Consider the following 20,437-nt stretch of genomic DNA (forward strand, 5'->3'; position numbering starts at 1 on the left):
GGGTTCCTCTGGCATAAATGACGTGCGGCGAGGAAAGAAAGGGGGAGCGGGCGCGCGCGCTCGGAAGCTTCCTTCCTCCCTCGCTCCTTTCCTCGCTCCCTCCCTCCAGCTCTCTCTTACAATCTACGGGGACGGCTCTGAGCCCTCCGGAGTTTGCTGCTGTATATAAACAAAGACACATTGCGGCTGCTTGGGCTCTCCTTAAAGTCCCAAGCTCTTACCGCAGCAACTAGCAAGAGACGCGGCTATTCTCTACTACTTCTAACCTCCTTCCCTCTTTTTTTCATTTCTCTTCCCTTCCCTTCAATGCCTCAGGAAAACTCATTCTCCAGGATTGGAGCTTCCACGAAGCCTTGCGCTTTTTTTCTCAGCAACGCCTCGAGACAGCGCTCGCTTGCTGTCATTTTGAAGGAATAGAGCGTTTGGCAAACTACATGTAAAGACGGAACCACCACAGAAACCAAGTAGGTATACTATGAATGGGATGCTGGAGGGGAGGGGCGATACTTGAATAAAGTTTGGATACTTTCGATCAAGGCAAATCTGGGCGTGGAACCAGAGCCTCTGCCTTTGCACAGCACTGTTGGTTAAAAAAGTAGAGGAGTCAGAACCGAGCCCAGAAGTTTGGAGCGAGTCTTGAGGTGTGAGATTTCGGTAAGCTTCGGCGGAGTGGGGGGGGGGGGAGGAATGCTCTTTCGCTTGCTCTCGGCCGCGTCGCTTTTCTTCTCCGCGGCTTGCAGTTGTCATGGGAATGATGCTAGAGGGCTTGCCCACGCCGCCGTGATGAATGGCAGCAATTTGTCCTCGTCCGGAGCTACCGGAGATCAGCGTCCTTTCAGAGAAATATGTGCTTTTGGCCTTTTGCTGAGAGTTTTTGTGGCTAGAGCGTGGTTTCGGCCAAAGGGTGAGACAGGTTTAGGGTGAGAGAGACTGACAAAAGACAATAGGGCAGTCTGGAGAAGAAAGCAATGATTGTTGAAGGAGTTGGCCGTGGAAGTTGCTGGGGTTTTTTTGCTCGTGGAAGGGGAAGAACGAAGTCAACGGATTTGCTCCTGCTCCTGGCTCCATCCTTGGCCCTTTTCAGCGGCTAGCGCATCAGGAGCTCGCACGTGTAAAAAAAAAAAAAAAAAAAGGTTGAGATGAGCTATGAAGGCGCCGCCGAGATTATTCCAAACTTTTCTGATCAGATCAGGCGGTGAAAGTCGCTGCGTTCCTACCCCTTTTTTGATAACTGTGCTGGAAGATGACGTTTTACTAAATGAAGCATGTGGGGAGGTTTCCTTATGTTGATCCTCAGTGCCTCTTTCTAGCGGGCTGAGTCCTAGAAGCTGAGCGAAATATCTGGAGATGCAGAGAATATCTGCTCCATTCTTAGATACAGTTGAAAAAAGGAAGTAACCCTTACTATTTGAACCCTAGTACTGCTTCTTCTACAGATGTATAGCTAGAGAGATGTGCTGTTCTAAGGGAAAATCATTTGAGAGGAAAGGGGAAACAATAATCTCAGAACACCTGTTTTGATACCACTTCTGAACCTTAAAAGTTACTTTGAAATAAGTATTCATGACCATTACTAAAAGTGAATGTCTGCCCAGTCATGATTTAAAGTTTTGCATCTCTCCTTAAAATTAAACTATGAAATTGCAGGAGAATTTTAACTATTGTTATTAGCTATATATTGACATGATATAGTAAATTGTAGGGCTTCTAATTACATTATCCATGGTCTTAATATCAGTTTTAAAAAAGGAGAGAATGGTAATTTGGTGATTTTCCTTTTGTATTGATGTCTCCTATACTCCATACTTTTAACCAGATCCTCTCTTTTTCTGTTAGTATGATAAACTGACAGAAAGCACATTGGATTAATTAGTTCCTAAGGATTATATATTTTTCTAAGGGAATTACAAAAATGGGGGGGGGGAAGCTAGTTTGGGAGTGCAAAGAAATCACATAGATTGTAATTAGTATTTTGCTGTCTGTGCCAAATACAAACATTCTGGAATTGTAAGCTAATGTAACAGATGGCACAATGGAACTATTTTAGGGAAAGCACCTATTGAGATGCAAACTCATGGATGAGGAGTCAAAGAACTTTCTTCTTTGATGATGAGCAAAATTAAAATTATTAAGAGATGTAGTCCCCATCTGATTCATAATTAAGGGAAGGGTGTGAGGATGTGGTTCAGAGCATTTCTCAAGGCACCTTCAATAGGATGAAACTTGAGAAGAGGGTCATTCAGCATTTCAGGTGGTGTTCCTATACAACAGAGGTTGCAGGACTGAAATGCCAACAGCATTTGTGATTTATATATGGAAGGAGACTATCAAATATAGTCACCTGTCTTTGCTCTTCACTATCAGAGCATGAGATCATCAATGATTAATGCAGGGAAGTAAGGAGAGATTCTCAGAATTATCCATTTTTCTCTTTGTTTCCTTTGGTGTAGTGAAAATTGTGCATGAAAATGTGAAGATCCAGTTTTCAGAAGCAAAAAGCTGCTGCCCACTATGAAACCACTGAAGCAATTCTTTTCTTGTCTTACTATTGTCAGGAAAACTATGGGCAAGTTAACCAGTCTGTCCTGTCTACTGTTGACTTTGAGCTGATCCTATTAGTTGCTCAACTCAATAGGATTTAGGGCCAAGCTATATGTCAAGACAGATAGAGGTACATGCATCAGCATTAGTCTGTACAGCTCACATTGGAACTGAGTGCCTTTCTTAGATTTTTGGTCCTGGAAGTCAGCTTAATTGTATAGGTAAACACTTTTATTTATGGGGGAGGAAAATGGAAAGAGATGTGTGAATTCTTCAAGCAGTGACTAGAGGATATTTGCCTTATGGTCTAATGATACTTGTTTTGGCTGCTTCAGATTAATCCCAGGATTTCATGTAGGGACAGTTGTCAAATTTCTAGGGACACACATTTGAAGACTCTGCTTCTAAATGTACATTTGAATTTGGTCTTTCCTTCGATTCAGAGATTAAGGGAAAGTTAAATTTCTTCAGCTGTTGTTTCCGATGCCTATTTGTTTATTTCTTGGGAATCCAAACTGTTCTTTGGGGGATTATGTGTAAATGACTTCTAAAGAGTAGGAACCAACACTCTGTCTGTCTGTCTGTCTGTGTGTGCGTGTATCTCTCTCTCTCTCTCTCTCTCCCTCTCCCTCTCTCTCTCTCTCTCTCTCTCTCTCTCTCTCTCTCTCTCTCTCTCTCTCTCTCTGTTTCTCTCTCTGTTTCTCTCTCTCTCTGTGTGTGTGTGTCTCTCTCTCAGAACCCAGGTCGGAAAAACCCTCTCTCGTGAGCCCTGGCTCCAGACACAACACTGTTGAGGAGGGATCACCACCACCACAGCCACCACCACCTACGCTTGCTCCACGAGCAGGAGCAGCCTCAGCCACCATCCTGTCAGTTACACCCATCATTCAGCAAGCAAGCCACTCTCCAGGTAAAAAGCATTGTTTGCATTTACCCCTAATCGGGCAGTTGGTTGCTTCCTTCCTTCCTTCCCACCAATGATGTCTTGCAAAGCTGAATTAATAAATGAACTAATTGCTTTGGAAAGGCAATTTTTAAAAGCATTATTTTCTCTGAAACATTTTCTATGATATTCAGAAATATATGTTACAATTTTGCAGAAGAGATTATCTTTCTTTAGGTCAAAAAGAATTTTTTTTCTTGAGAACAATTTCTCAACTAATGTCCGGTTATAATATTTATTTTTTTGTTAAACCATACCGTTACCTAATTAACATGAGAAATGCTATAAACTTCCTATAAAAATACAATTTTAAATATCAAACATTATTTTTCATACAGTTTTTGGATAGACAAATTTGAAATAATTTAATACTTTTTTGCAATTGCCATTAGTTAAAATGTGATAATATTAAGCATTCTATATGAGTATTTTTGTTTCTTGTTTTAATTATTTTATTAAAAATAGAAATTAATATGTAAGCATATTTGTTTTTCAAAATAAATGGACCAGTCTAAAATACTTTGCCTAAAATGTTCTGTCATATTTCATAAATATGCAATATATATATTTTGACCTTTTCTTTGCAAGTTTTGAGAGATCTAATTCCTACTGGTATGTTGCTCTGATTAAAGCTTATTTATTGTAATAGCAAAATCTCTGCCAATAAAATATTGTTAAAATAGCACATAGATCCAAGTATCAACTTTGGAAAATGCGAAAGTTTCTGATCTTTATTTGAGATATATTTTTTACCCCTTACATTTCCTTTCCTTTTAATGTAACTCTCTATAATATATAAAGTAAATGAAAACATTCAAAGAGCTACAATTTCTTTCAGTTTTAGTGAGTTTTCTTTTAATATTGGGGGGGAAAACCAAATCCAAATTGTTCCATTGTTGGACTTGAAATTTGTTGGGTATATCCTTCTGAAATCAATTTGCTATCCTTTTGTATGTAATTCAGTGTTACCACAAAGGTTGCTATTAATTTGACAATCTTCCTACATAGAACACCTTTAATTTACAGAAAGCATGCATGCCTTTTAACTATGGGTCTCTTTCACTACACGCATTTCATTGTAGATTATAATGTAGCATTATTGTGTTATTGGTGCTGCAACTTTATTTTCTTAATATCCCTGCCTTACCTTCTCATCAAGTAACAATACATAGAGTGTACATAGGAATCTCCCTTAATTTTTATCTCCAAAATAACTGTTAAATAAACTGAATTGAGATTAACTGAACCAATGTTTTCATGGGCTGAGGATGGAGTGGAATCTCTCAGTCCTAATTCAGCATCTTAATTATTGCACATGTATGTCGAATTTGCATTGCTAGTTGTTGGTAACTGCCCTGCTAAATTAAAGTGATATTGTGTGACCAATATTTCTGACCAAGAAATATTTTCCAAGGTACAAAACTTGTCATAATACCAGCGGTGGGTTGCTACCGGTTCGCCCCTCATCGGGCGAACCGGTAGCGGCGGCAGCGGGAGCTCCACCCACCCATCCACCCAGATGCTTTTGCACATGCGCAGAAGCATCGTGCGCAACCCCAACCATGCACAGGCCCACGAGCAAACCAGTAGCGACGGATTTTGAAACCCACCCATGCATAATAGCCATGAGTGCAAATATTGTTAATGGAACACTATTTTTACTTTTGCAGATATGCCCTGTATGCAAGCCCAATACAGCCCTTCAGCCCCCTGCTCAAGTTATGCCGCTCAAACTTCCTATGCTTCAGAGTACAGTCCTGAGATCATGAACCCTGACTACGCAAAGATGACCATGGAATTAAGTAGTGCTGAGATCAGTGCCACTGCTACCACCTCTCTGCCCAGTTTCAGTACCTTTATGGAAGGTTATTCTGGGGGCTATGAACTGAAACCTTCCTGCCTATACCAAATGCAACCTGTCTCCTCTTCTTCATCACCTTCCTCTGCAAGCCAGAGACCTCTCATCAAGATGGAAGACAATCGGATGCACAGTTATCACCCTTCACTTTCTCTAACGGTGGATGAAAGCATGGCCAGCACTTCCATGTACTTCAAGCAGTCCCCACCCTCTACACCTTCTACTCCTGGGTTCACACCCCAACAGACCTGGGATGAATCACCCTCACATTCTCTTTCACCAGCACAGACTTGCATGGCCCCATGCCACCTGGTAGACACTGCCCCTATGAAAACAGTGCCTGGCCGCTTTCCACTTTTCCATTTCAAGCATTCACCACCCCATACACCTATTGCAGGTGGCCACATGTGCTATGATGCCACTGCCTTGAGCCTACCTATTGGATCAGACAGACCTAGTGCTAGTCAAGCAGCTATGGAAAATCATCCATATGGGCACCCTATGTCCACGAGAGCAGCCACTTTCACTTTTGCACCACTGGGCCTCAATACAGCCACTTCCAACCTTCTAGGTGAGAGCAGCAGTAGCAGCAGTGGCCTTCCTTCTCCATCTAGCAGAAGTTCTTCAGCAGGAGAAGGAACTTGTGCTGTGTGTGGGGACAATGCGGCTTGCCAGCATTATGGTGTTCGGACTTGTGAGGGATGCAAAGGCTTCTTCAAGGTAAGAATTGCTGGAAGATTTCAAGAAGAGACTGGACAGCCATCTGTCAGAAATGGTATAGGGTCTCCTGCTTGAGCAGGGGGGTTAGACTAGATGACCTACAAGGTCCCTTCCAACTCTTCTCTTCTCTTCTCTTCTCTTCTCTTCTCTTCTCTTCTCTTCTATTCTATTCTATTCTATTCTATTCTATTCTATTCTATTCTTCATATGCCAATATCTGATCTTATAGTAGAGAGAGGGGGGCAGCATACAAATTTAATCAATAAATACATAAACTTGTATGCAGAAGTAAATGAGATTAATTTTTGAATAAATATATGGTTTCTCTGCACATCTTAATCAACCAATCAAACACATCACCAGTCCATATTGTGTCTACAGCTCTGCAGACCCCATGGACACTATTGGACATATATGTCCTTGTAATTCAGCCATATTCTTTCATTGCTTGTAGCTATTCATATTCATGCATTTAGTGCTATCAGTATCTGTTATATTTTAAACAAGAATAAGCCCTCCCCTATGAACCTAACTATCTAATTATTGGTAGTAAAGGGAGACAAGAAAGAAGAAAGAAAATTTTTAGGGAGGGAGGAAGGTTGTAATTTAAAATTCTTTAATTTGGTTTCCCTTTTTTAAACCTACATTAGTCAACATGTATACTACTATTATTGTCATCTATATTCATTTATTCTTTTTACAATCTATATTTCCTGACTTTCTTCAAGAAATGTGTAGCAACATAGATTGCGTTGGTATTAAAATGTAATACTTTAACTATCTTTACAAGATTATGGTTAAAAGAATTACTTAGCAAGTTGCTTAGGATCCCAGAGCAGCCATGTCATATGATAACTCAAATCTGATTATATCATCTAGAAATAAGTAAAATTGAATGAATGAAGTTTATTCACAAGAAAGCATATGAAGAATTGTATCCAAAGAAGCTTACAAATGTAAACCACTGTTATTTCTTAATAAATAACTTAATGCTGCTTTTTTCTGACCTTCAAAATAGGAGACTAAAGCTAAAAACATTCTACAATAAGTCTTTAATTTAAAAAACCAAGTCATTTTGTGATTAATCTATAACCATAAAAGGCAGTTTATTGTTGCTGTCTTACTAAAAGGGATATGAAAATTGAGACAACTCCTCAGATAATATTTGATACTAAATAAAATATGTATGAATTCTCCAAGGAAAGTAATTTAGAATTTATTGATTCCTAATCTTTTATAATAAATGTCAAATAATATAGATATTTATTATCTCCTTAATAATCATGCTGTTAGACTTACCTTATGGCAAAATATTTGGCAATTTTTGAGGATTCAAATCAAGATTCTATATTAGTTTATCCTAATTGATACACTATTTTATAATGAGAGTTATTTCTGAAAAAATGTACATTGAGCTCCAGCTTTGAAGTGCCATGAATGTATGTTTCAGAATTGTAGAACAATACTGTTGTGAATTGTGGTATTTCTGAATGTGTTTTAAGGATAGTTTTGATAATGTTATTAGTTTTGTGATAGAAATGCATAAAAAGAATATAGCATGCATGCACAGAATTTCTCAATTTCACTTTTAAAAACAAAATATCCTTAAGTCACTCACATACATTCAAGCTCAATATGAGGGTAACTATAGGTCTATTTAACAGGGTTAAAGGGTAACCCGGTTAACTAATAACTACTGTTATTATGGGTTCTTAAGATCTGCTTTCAGTGTGTATCTATGTATGTGTGTGTGTGTGTGTTTGAGTGTGTGTGTATGCATGTGTGTGTGTATATATATGTTTGTGTGTATACACATACATATATATTCATACACATGCACACACACACACACACACACTGAAAAATTCACTAAATAGTTTTTCAAATATCTAATTTTAATAAATGTCAATAAGGTTTGTTTTGCAAATTATATGCTTAGTGTCTGAGAAACATAAGTTTTCAGATTTGAAAAATGCATTTTCTGCAGTTTTTAATCACAAACAATTGTAGAAATAATACAGCTTCAATTTAAGGATGATGACACAGTAGTTGCTTTTCTAACATATGAAAAAAATTCAGTAGATTTAGTAATAAATGCTTATCAAATATTACATTTATCTTAAAATATAGAGTTGTCTAGACATTATCTATTATAGTTCATTTATAATTTAGATTCATAGATTAATAGGCACCTGAGAAAGATTGATTTGAGTAGGCTTATAAATTTAAAGAGTAAATGAATAAACAAATACATTTTAAAACCCCATTAATAACATTAAAAGAAATTGAATTTAGCTACATCATTAAAATAACTGTCCATATTTCTTCTTTTTGGGTAAGTCTATGATAATAAGACATACTATAAAGATATCTTTATATAATTTAGAATTTAATTTCTATATTTAGCTTTGTTTGATATCTTGTTTCTTATTGAATTAACTTATTTTGTATACCAACATAGATATAAAGAAATCAGTATTCAAATGTTTTATTACTTTAGTAAGATCAGTATTCACTAATATGAACCAATTAGAAAATTATTCTCAATAGAATATTTAAAATTAATTTAATCCCCAAAGATATAACATGACAACCTGATAACTGTATACATGATTTTATCATTTACAGGTTGTCTATCTAGTTTTTGAACCATGCTCCTAAATTTTACTGCCAGTAACTAACACTAATGTATTGGGGATTTTTTTCTCAAGGAAGCTGTTTTAGGGAATTACTTTTATCTACTTATAAGAAGTGTACAATTGCATTTTAATTCTGGTATATAAAAAACAGTTGTTAAGGTCTCAGTTCATTCAGATGATCTTCCTTCCATTGCATTTTTTTAGAGAACAGTTCAGAAAAATGCAAAATATGTTTGCCTGGCCAATAAAAACTGCCTAGTAGATAAGCGTCGTCGGAACAGATGTCAGTACTGCCGATTTCAGAAGTGTCTCAGTGTTGGTATGGTAAAAGAAGGTAAAGCATTCACCAATATTAGCTCACATATTGTTAATACCAAATAGGTTGCTTTTAAAAAGCATGGCTTTCGTATTTTAATGGTGAATTTTAGAAATAATGGTGAATGCCCTATTTCTATGTGATTTACACATGTGTTGAAAAGCATATTATGTTGTAACATCTTCGTTCCAAATGATAAATAGATTCTTCAAAGAATCTCAGCAGTCAGGCTTAACTTTTAAAGGAAGCATTTCCACGATTTCACACGATGCTTGTTTTAAATCTTTAGACACAGGAAGGAAATTATTATATTTTATTTGTAAAATAAAAATTTGCAGTGTTCTGAACTGCATTTAATTAAAATTTTAATAGATTTTAGTAGATATAATAGTGGTGACTGATCTGAATGCATAAAATCAGATGCTAATTATTATTATTAATTATTAAAACACGCTTTTTGAATCTTTCTGCAATTTCAATGTATTATTAGGAAAGTATTTATTAAAGTGTCTTTTATTGATATATATTTTTAAATTATATTTTATCAGACATATCCTGCAATAACTCAGAATTCGTATCTGTTGATGTTTTAATGCATCAACTGAATTTTTGATTACTTGGCATTATAGTTAATTAAAATCATTAATGAAAACTACCCCTGAAAAAAACCCTATAACTATCTTGCTCCTACAATTATGCAGTCATAAGATGCATGTATTAAATTTCCCTGTACATAAGCTCAAATATTATATTTTAATTGCAAATGTCATAGGGTCTTTCTAATTTATGGGGGTATATGGAAACCTTCTATTATGAAAAACTCATGCTTACACTTAAGATGAATGACATTGTTAAATTGTTGTTATGGATTCTTTCCCCAATAACATCCATTTATATAAATGAAGTGAAACCTGTTAATAATAATATGAATGTATAAAAAAAGAAATACTTTTGTTGTTTGATTTTATTATTTGAAAGTGATCGTGCAGTGTTAACTCTATTGGGTTCCTTGTAGAAATTTGCCATGGTCCCTTTCAAACTTGACTGTGTTTTTGTTTTTGCTCCTTGACTAGTTGTCCGTACTGACAGTTTGAAAGGAAGAAGAGGCCGTCTACCTTCAAAACCAAAGAGTCCTTTGCAGCAAGAACCTGTGCAGCCCTCCCCTCCGTCTCCTCCACTCAGTATGGTGAATGTTCTTGCGCAAGCTCTATCTGATTCTGAACCCCAGGAACTTGATTACTCCAGAGTAGGTTTCATGTTTTTCTGAATAAAATTATTTGACTAGTACTCTGGATTTTAAGTTATACGTTTATGTTTATGTGCTGAATTATAATAATAGTAATCTCTTTGCAATAACAATAGTGATTTAAATAGTTAAATTAACATTGAAGCCTGCTGAGAGTAATGAGGTAATTGTCCCAGGTTCCAGATATAAAAAGTATTCCAACTTTGATCAAATGTTTGAAAGTCAGGTGGATCAATATTTTTATTCAGGATAGTAAAGCAGTCAGTAAAACATAATTCCAAGAAGTATCTCAATACTTTCCAAATATTCCTATTTACAGAAATTCATTAACTTCAGTAGACAAAAGGAGAGAAAAAAAATCAATGACTTTCTATCTTTGAGCTTCCAGTAATTAATTAATATAATATCTAAAGAGATATTATACTTACTTATTTGATACAGAGGCTTAAATCAAAATTAAACAAAATCAAGCTACTAGATTTGGAGAGAAGATTTGATCTTCTCCAAGAGCTGTAACTGATTCCATCCACTTTGCATACAAGTGGATGCCGCTGGCATGTAGATGACACCTCCCCTTAAACTAGAGAATGAGTTTTGCTACAGGTTTCCTCTGAATGTTATGTTTCGGGGCTTTAGGACTGTCCCTCATGATCATTGACTGGAAATACCTGCTGATATAGAGATGTAACCACCATAAAACAGTGTCCTGAACTCTCAACTCTTGAAAGTGATCTAGGAGAATTCTATTGGGCAATGTTCCTGAACTGAGACAACTTATAGGATCATGTACCCACTAGTGCATTCTGATGCAACCAAGTGACTAGAACAGTAGAAAAGTTCTATGTATATCATCACACCACTGCCTAAAAATATCCTCTCTGAGCAGCGATCGTGGAAACGCCATGATGAATGCAATGGTTTGCTAAATTGGTAAGGTGAGGACTGGTCCTAGTTGTTAATAATTTTATTAATTCTTTCTTGAATAAGGGTTATGTCTCTTTCTGCTTAAAGGAGACTATGCATTCACAAGATTATTTTTTTTAAAAAAACTTCCTTTTTATCTGGAAGTCCTGGAAAAATGTGTTGGTCAACCATACGAAGTGCTTAAAAAGGGAGTGGCCTGATATCTCCAAACAATTGGAATTTGCTAATAATCTATATTAATTTCTGTTGGGGTCTCACAAAGACTGGGATCATCTTAGTGAGTGATATATACTAGAAAATGGATTGGGGAAATTTAGTCTTTCTAGTTCATTAAACTCTCAACAACTTTTAAAGACATAGTATCCATTCATTGACTTTGCTGGGCTGGGGCCTGTTTTATATTGGTTCCCCTTTTTTCTCATCAAGATTATGACTACTAATAAGATGGTGCTTGTAATCCTATGCATACAATGTCTAATTTGGCTATATGATGTTAATTTTTAAACGGGACTAATTGCAAGTGCACAATAGTACAGTGGAAAGCTATATATGACAAAATTGCATAGACTTGTAAAAAATGGAGGTGGCTGGTGGTAATATTACCCAAGTAAGCAGTAAAAGTTTCTTTTATCTGAAAAACTGAAACGGCATATTTTATGCAATACAAGATTGCTGTTGAAAAAAGCATTTTGGTGTATCCATATTTTCTTTGTGTTTCAATGTCTTGTATCACTTTGTGATTATAATAGCATAGCATTGTACTTTCCCATTTCAGCTTCTTGTTATTAGTTGCTGCATTTGAGATTCATTAAGACATATAGGCCATCTGAAATAAAGAATCATAAGAAAGAAAAGAAAGAAAAAAATTGGATACAAGGATATTGACACAGCCATATAAAAATAAGTACGCAGGTGCATTAAAAAATTATTCTGCAAGACAGTTTGATATCTACAAATGAACTTTAAATAGAAATTTAAACTGGAGAGCTCTTCATCAGCCTTTTATCTAGAAAAACATCCTACCCACAAAAATAGATTTATTCCAGGAAGAAATAGTGGTTGCCTGGTTGAGTCACCAAAAGAAGAGTTAGCCAATTTTTAAAGATGATACAAGAATTGCTTAGATCTTCCTCTGTATCTTTGTGTTAAGTAATTATTCATAAACTCCAGGTATAGACTAAAATATACTTCACTACTTATAATACTTTCTTATCATTCAGTGCTGATCTAATTGCTTTTCTTCTAGTACTGTTCTACGGAACAAACTTCTGCAGGTACAGATGCAGATCATGTACAACAATTCTACGATCTTCTCACTGCCTCCATTGAAATATCTAGAGACTGGGCAGAAAAAATCCCAGGATTTACTGATCTCCCTAAAGAAGATCAAACTTTACTCATAGAATCAGCTTTTTTGGAACTTTTTATATTACGACTATCCATAAGGTACATCTGAGATTCAATAGTGGAAAACTGATTATTTTATAATCTGCTTGAATAAAACATTAAAACAAAATATTTGTTTTATGGATTGATAACTTGCAACCCAGCTTATTTATATAAATAAGCTGCTGTTTTTCCTCTTGTTAGGATATTTAAGCAAGTAGGAGTGGATAAAGCAGAATTCTGGAACAACAATCAAACACCCTAGTGGGCTAGTTTACGCATGGAGTGGATTATATAGTAAAACTAATAATCATATCTTTCATTCATCTTTCATTGAAATGAGAATATTTGCTGAAACCATTGCCTTGTATAATTTATGTTGAGACCTTGTTATCGGTAGTATGGTTCTGTTAGTTCTCTTAAACTTTTTGGAAGCTTTAAAAAACAACTTTAAATAGTAAAAAACTTTAAATAGTAGTACTAGTGATATTAGAACTCTGGATAAGATTCTGTATAAGCTTGCAATTCTCCAGAAAGAACAAAATGGAGTGCTCCTCTACCCTCTATCTAGTGTTTCTGGATTTCCAAATGGTATGGTGTAGCCTTCGAATGATTATGTTTGGTACGCCAGTTGCAACAGTTCCTAAAGTGGTTGGATGTGTAATACTTCCTGATACCATAGTTATATCCCAATTTGATCAATGAAATGATGCTATGCTAAAGGAATATTTCAGTGGTTAAATGAATATCAAATGCAGCACTAAAGCTGCTAAATGGTACAGAATACTAAAAAGAACTATGTTGAAAGACCTGCACTGGCTCTTTATCATTTTCTGGGTACAATTCAAGATACTGGTTTTAATATTTAAAATAGCTTGGCGATCTAAGAAGCTATAATATTTATCTCAATATGAACCCATTTGGATATTTAGGAGACCTATTTGTGGATTTTAGAGGTCCATTAACTGGTCATATGAGAAAGTTTTCTTTCTCTTTAGGCTTTCACAATAGTCAAAGCCTTCCTCTTCACCATGTCTTTGGAATTTTAATTTTAATTGCTTTTATTAGATTGTCTGTTTTCCAATTTTACTATTAGTCACTTTGAGTACCCTTGGGCAGAAAAACAGGAATAATATTATTTAACTCACTCACTGACTGGCTGACTTGATTGACTGATTGTAAAAATGCCTAACCATCTGGGAGATTATTGTTGTTATTAATATTATTATATTATTATAACATACTAAATATTTTGCTGTAAGGATTTGATTTCATGGAAGAACATTAAAACATGTGGCTTATCTATCTGAAATGATACTATCCAGGAATACATTTGTAACTATCTACATAAGTGACTGGCTGGAGTTTCAGGTCCATTTAAATTCATCTTCCAATTGACTCCATTTTATTTTATCTCCCTCTGTTCATCCACCAGCATAGGTTGAAGAACACTCAAAATGTCACCCTAAATAGCTACAATTATATTCAGTGACTATCCTAATAAATAGGGTATGAGATCAGCTTGCTCAAATGCCTCAAATGTAGCATATTTCAAAATGAGAAACATGTATAGATCTATTGGTAGTAATTAGATAATGTGCATTATGCAGCAGGATATATACTGAAAAGTTAGTTGTATTCATAGAATATGTTTTCTTTTTTTTTTCAATAAAGATCCAACATTAGTGAAGACAAGCTTGTTTTCTGCAAAGGGCTTGTACTTCATCGACTTCAGTGCCTTCGTGGATTTGGGGAGTGGCTTGACTCAATTAAAGATTTTTCTTTAAATTTACAAAGCCTCAACCTTGACATCCCAGCCTTAGCATGTTTGTCAGCTCTAAGTATGATTACAGGTTAGTATTTTTTTATTCAAAATAAATTTGTTTTATGGATATTTATATTGCACTATATGTGAGTAAATTTCCATCTTAATAAATTCCAAAAAGACTGTATGCCTGCAATGTAATTCAATTAATTTTAATATAAAATTACATTAAAATGCATTACATCTTTTCAATAATCAGACTAAAAAACAATCAAAATTACAATATGAAGTGTACAAATTATATTACTCAACTTAATTCATGTTGCTAATTTTTCCAGGATGTCACAATATTATATTAACATAATATTGTAACTGGTGAAATATTCTATTGCGTATCCTCAGCCTGAGCTACTGCTGGTACAAAGCTTTAGTTATCTTTAGGATCATGTGGTTGACCCTACCTCTGACAGTCCTTAAGAAGGTCCTGGAGACCTAGTTCTTCACTCAGGAATTTGGCCAGGAAGTCAGATATCTTTGACTAATATGATTATACATTATGACTTGTGTGGTGCAGTATGTTTTTACCGTATTCTGTGTTCTTATTTTTATCATTTTCCATGTATTTTCCACACACACATACACTCACACACATACACGCACACATGCAGACATATATAAAAGCAAATCATTCAGAAAGAACTGAATGGGAATGAATTGGAAGGAAAGCAATTGAGAGAAACTTTCCTGGAACAGAAAGGTAGGAAGGCACAGCAGCAGAACTGTCCAATGGGTAGATAGAGCAGTCTCTAATCCAATCAGAATGTTTTTCATGATATTGCCAAACTGGACATTTGGCAGGATTTTTTTTAGATGCTTAGAATCAAGCCAGTATGATCTTATGATAGGAAAAGCTTAAGTCTGGATATCCTCAAAGGAAGATATTTCTAGAAATCTGTATTTAAATAAACTTGTAAACATTTTGCCCCAGGATATATCTATACTGTAATATAAACTTATTATTTTATGCCCATCAAGGATATTGCACATTGGAATGCATATAAAAAAGGGCTGGAGCAATACTCCTGATATCAGTCTGATCACTTTTCCTTGCCCTCTCAAAGGACACCACTGATACTAGTTTAACTTCACCACAAAAGAATCTGAGGTTGCATTTCATGTGTGAAGGTGTGAAGCAGTGGTGGGTTCCTCCCGGTTCGGTCCGGTTCGGCTAAGCTGGTAGCGGTGACGATATGACGTCACCGAACCGGTTCTCCCCCCCGCCCTCCCACCCACCCACCCACCCACGTTATTCTTACCTTTTATTTGGTCCCACCCCCAATCTATTGCTGCCTCCTGAGTCCCAGCTGATGACTAGAGGGGAAAAAACTGTTTAAACTCTTGCCGCGGGGCTTCAAAGGGCCGTCCTACAGCTGATCAGTGTTAAAAGCAAACAAATTAGTCAGGTCGTAAGTGCGAGGAATGGTCGTAAGTGCGAGGACCTTCCAGAAATGACTCTGACCAGCTAGCCACGCCCACCTAGCCACATGACCTCCAAGCCACACCCACAAAATAAGCCACGCCCACAGAACCGGTAGTAAAAAAATTTAGAACCCACCCCTGGTTTGAAGTTAATTTGCCTCCTTGGGTAGTGCAACAGTGTGAACTAAATGAACTAGCAACTGCTGGCAGCCAGACTTGTCTTTAGATTATCCTGACTCTCCAAATACATGGCAACAAAAACAAAATAATGAACCTTTTCAGGCTCAAATGATAAGAGAGATTGGTAATATTATTTGAATTTGCCAAATCAATGTTGAGGGGCTCAGCAGATCTAAGAGCCAATATGTTTCCAAACTTTTATTGGACAGTAACATAGACATGGCCATCTTCCAAGAAACACACATAGAAAACGAAGAATAGCAACTCAAAAGAGGCAAGATTTATGGCTACAACCTGTTGGGAGCCATTTGCCACTATGGCTATGGTGTTGTTACATATGTCAGAAGGAATGTAGTTAATGCCTCCTTAATGTCTGCCTCTACAAACAACAATATCCACGAAGTAGTTTTCAAACTAGGCAATCTAACAGTAGTGAACATCTATAAACCACCTCTGACAGCATGGCCACTGCATATCTTGAACATCAAACTGCACCCAATAATCCACCAAGGTGACTTCAATAGCCATCACATTAATACTTTTCCACTGATGACAAGGGTGAATAATTGTCCAAGTGGACTGCAGCAAAGTTCCAACTTATTTTTGTCACTAAAGAGAAGAGCATGTTTAAATTAATGGCATGGAACTGTAAAACCAATCCAAATGTATGCATCATCACAGAAGGCCCAAACTCGCAGCCAGTCTCCATAAACAGGAAAGTAATGGATAGATATATAGATACATATAGATATATAGACTCAACCCTTCCAAGACTGAGTGGCTGTGGATGCCGGCATCCTGGGATCTGGAGGTTCCATCCTTAATGATCGGAGGTGAAACCCTTGCTCCCTCCGATAGGGTCCGCAACTTGGGTGTCCTCCTGGATTCTTGGCTGTCTTTAGATGACCATCTGACGGCCGTAACCAGGGGGGCCTTCGCACAGGTCCATCTTGTGCGCCAGTTGCGCCCGTTCCTAGACCAGGATGCCCTCGCCATGGTCACTCATGCCCTTGTTACCTCTAGGTTGGACTACTGTAACATCCTCTACATGGGGCTGCCCTTGGGATGTGTCCGGAGGCTTCAGCTAGTCCAAAATGCAGCCGCGCGGGTAGTTACCGGGGCGTCTAGATACTCCCGTGTAACACCTCTCCTGCGTGAGCTGCACTGGCTACCGGTGGCACTCCGGATACGTTTCAAGGTGCTGGTGCTCATCTATAAAGCCCTCCATGGCTTAGGCCCGGGGTACTTGCAGGACCATCTCCAGCCGTTCTCCCATCGTCCTGTGCGCTCTCACAGAGTTGGCCTCCTCAGGGTGCCGTCGGCCAAACAATGTCGGCTGACGACCCCCAGGGGGAGGGCATTCTCTGTGGGAGCCCCGACCCTCTGGAATGGATTGCCCACTGAGCTCAGGACAGCCCCCGACCTTCTTTCCTTCTGTCGCGACCTGAAGACGTGGCTCTTCCGCCAATTAAACTGATCCGTTTGGGGGTACACTGGTATAATTTTAAATTGTTTTTTTTAATTGGGTTACTGATTTTAATTTGGTATTGTATTGTGATTTGTATTGAAGTTGTCATTTTGTAAGCCGCCTTGAGTCCCTAGGGAGAAAGGCGGCATATAAATCGCAATAAATAAATAAATATTCCTGCACAGGCAACACCATCCTATTTTGGTAGAAGTTGGAATCCACATTCCCCTAATTTGCTATATCCCTAGACCCTGATAGAACTTTCAAAAACTCAACTGGCACAAATTTGCTGAAAATCTTGTTAAAACTATATTCCACCAAGTAGTCAGCACTGTCATAAATTCATGAAGACAATAATTGCCTCAGCGAAAAAAAACATATACCTCGAAGATTTAGAAGATAATACATCTCAGAATGGAATGAGGAGATTGAAGGACTCTATCAAACCTTTGGTGATGGTGATCCAGAGATCCAGAGATCCAGAGTGGTGATCCAGAGATCGCTGACAATCTCTTACACAACTTGCAAGGATGGAGCTCTGTGTAAGAAGTGGGAACAATACATAGAATCACTAAATTTCAGCAAATTCAGCAGGATATTATTAAGGAAACTGGGTGGAGTTAGACAACCTACATGACAAACACCCAATATAACTCTTGACCAAATAGTCTCTCGAGTTGTATCTCTCTCCAAAGCTCCAAGGGACACTCTACTCTCATCAAGAAAGCGCTTTCAACTTTTTGGGAAAAAGGCCAAAAATTTTCTGAGTACTCCAGTCCCTTCTCTATAAAGAAAATTGATGCTGCCATTGATAGTCTGAAATGTGGTAAAGTACCAAGCTTCGATGGCATTCATCCAGCATTCTTGATAAACTTCAGGAGACACACATGGAATTGAATCAGTAAATTCCTCTCAGACCTAGTTTCCAATGGCTGCCTCCCACCAGAATTCAAAAAACTTAAAATAATATCACTTCTAAAAGTTAGCAAACCAGAAGACAGAGTTGAAAGCTACCACCCAATCACCCTTTTGCTGCTGCTGGAAACTCCTGGAAATATTAATTATAAACAGGATAGGTCCCATAATAGATGAACATCTGCCTGTGGAACAAGCTGGCTTCTGATAAGACAGAGTAATGTAGACTAGGTGCTAAGCCTAGCAGGCTATATTGAAGCAGGATTCCAGCAATATGCTTCCACCTTAACAACAAACTAGCTTATGAAGCCCTAAAGCTCTATTTAAACAACAACTTACTCCCCTGTGATCCCTATCCAAAGTACATTGGACCGGACTCTCTCCTACAGAAACACCTAGGGAATACGACGGCAAAAATCAATACTTGGAGCAACATACTCCAGAAATTATGTAGAACTAAATGGGGAACTTCAGCTGCCACCCTCAGGTCATCAGCACTCTAGGGTTGGTCGTCCCAAAGGTGCTTTTTCAGGAGGCAACTGGACTTTCTTGTTTTTTCTTTTGAAAAACCATGACCTGGATCACTGAGAATCTCTATAGACTTCTAGGATTGGTCTACTGCACAGCAGAATATTGTGCCCCTGTATGGCTTAGCATATTAGTAAGTTATACTCCAGACTCAACAACCCGATGAGGATTATAAGCAGATGTATTAAAATCATTCAAACTTGCTGGCTTCCTGTCTTGAGCCGAATAGCACCACCAGCTTTAAAGCAAGATGCACTAGTAGTGAGAGAATACAGAAGAATTATGAACAACTCCTAATGGTGGATGCCAACCATCCTCATTTAACTGTGGAAGATTCAAATCCAGGAAATCTACCCCCCCTCGGCACTTGCAAAACATCTGTGCAATAACTTCTAACATTGATTCCCAATGGAAAGCCAAATGGGTCGCTGAATGCTTAGACACATAAATGACCCCACAAAAAAGATTTCAGGCTTTAAACTACCATGTCAGCAATGGAAAATCCTGAATAGGATTCACACTTCACATGGCATCTTGCAGGCCTCTCCGTATAAATGAGGCATAGTATCCTTCCCTGAGTGTGACTGCGGAGTCCCACATCAAACTGTAGATCACATTGTGTAACCTGAGGGCATATACCAATCCACTATCTAATTTTTTTTAATATAAACGATGCTGTGCTTTAGTGATTAGATGGCCTAGACATTGGTATTTGAACATAGATCTTTTTAACATTTATATTTTATTGTGTTTTGTGTTTTGCTAATCTAGGTAAAATATTAATATATTGCTAGTCCATGTATGATATTCAATATGCTAAATAAATAAATCAAAGAAAATGACTGCAAATTCATTTTCTGATATCATAGAATCATAGGGCTGGAAAGGACCTTGGAGGTCTTCTAAGCCAGGCTCCTGCCCAATGCTGGAGACCTTATACCATATTGGATAAATAGTTGTCCATTCTTGAAAGCCTCCAGCGATGAAACTGGAATAGATTGCAAAAATTCCTATTGACAATGAAAATAAGGCTACAGCAAACAAAGCAACACCTCATTTAAAATGTATTTGGGAAGTGTAGTTCTGTGAGTTTAGGAATTAAACAGTAAAAAGGCTAAATGTTCAGATGCAATATACTTCTGAATGCCAGTTACTTGGAAAATTGAGAGTTGTAGTGTCAAGCCATGCCAGAGCTCGCCATTGCTAGGGGGGTCTGGGAAAGACGTCACCTGTATGGAATGGGGAGCCGAGCAGCAGATGGCAGTTTCGAAGCGCAAGACGGCACGGCACACACGGCGATCCCTGAACCCTGAACCCTGAACCCATCAACTCGGTTCCTGGTCGGCAACGTTCGATGACGTTGGAACTAATGCAACTGCTAAACAGCTGATCAGGGGGGAATGGTTGGGATACTAAGTGCCGGATGCTGGTTTCGGAGTCAAGTTTGGGATAAATAGCGCTGTGCGGCAGTTGCGCACAGCGCTGACTTTGAACCAACCATCCGACTTGTGCTTTGCTTTTGGCTGTGA

General features: G+C 37.6%; 1 protein-coding gene and 1 long non-coding RNA gene across 3 annotated transcripts in view; one reads left to right on the forward strand and one right to left on the reverse strand.

The window, feature by feature from the left end:
- Positions 1-20,437, forward strand: part of NR4A3 (nuclear receptor subfamily 4 group A member 3) — a 24,001-nt gene continuing 3,564 nt past the window's right edge. Inside the window, exons 1-7 of one of the 2 annotated variants that reach the window (XM_060691784.2) lie at positions 1-464; positions 3,278-3,451; positions 5,155-6,062; positions 8,906-9,035; positions 10,091-10,263; positions 12,434-12,633; positions 14,248-14,426. In XM_060691784.2, coding sequence (XP_060547767.1) covers positions 5,157-6,062; positions 8,906-9,035; positions 10,091-10,263; positions 12,434-12,633; positions 14,248-14,426 — 1,588 coding nt within the window. In that variant the 5' untranslated portion in view covers positions 1-464; positions 3,278-3,451; positions 5,155-5,156. Of the gene's footprint in view, positions 465-2,455; positions 3,452-5,154; positions 6,063-8,905; positions 9,036-10,090; positions 10,264-12,433; positions 12,634-14,247; positions 14,427-20,437 lie in introns of those variants that run through there. The other variant, XM_034416381.3, reaches the window with a different exon arrangement.
- LOC117664928 (uncharacterized) overlaps positions 11,796-20,437 on the reverse strand; it is a 26,300-nt gene continuing 17,658 nt past the window's right edge. The window contains exons 2-3 of the long non-coding RNA XR_004591199.2: positions 17,849-18,003; positions 11,796-12,013 (exon numbers count right to left, since the gene is read on the reverse strand). This is a non-coding gene — a long non-coding RNA (uncharacterized LOC117664928). The remainder of the gene's footprint in view (positions 12,014-17,848; positions 18,004-20,437) is intronic.

This window comes from Pantherophis guttatus, chromosome 4 (assembly GCF_059756535.1).
Source record: "Pantherophis guttatus breed Tessera chromosome 4, ASM5975653v1, whole genome shotgun sequence".
Lineage (NCBI taxonomy): Eukaryota > Metazoa > Chordata > Lepidosauria > Squamata > Colubridae > Pantherophis > Pantherophis guttatus.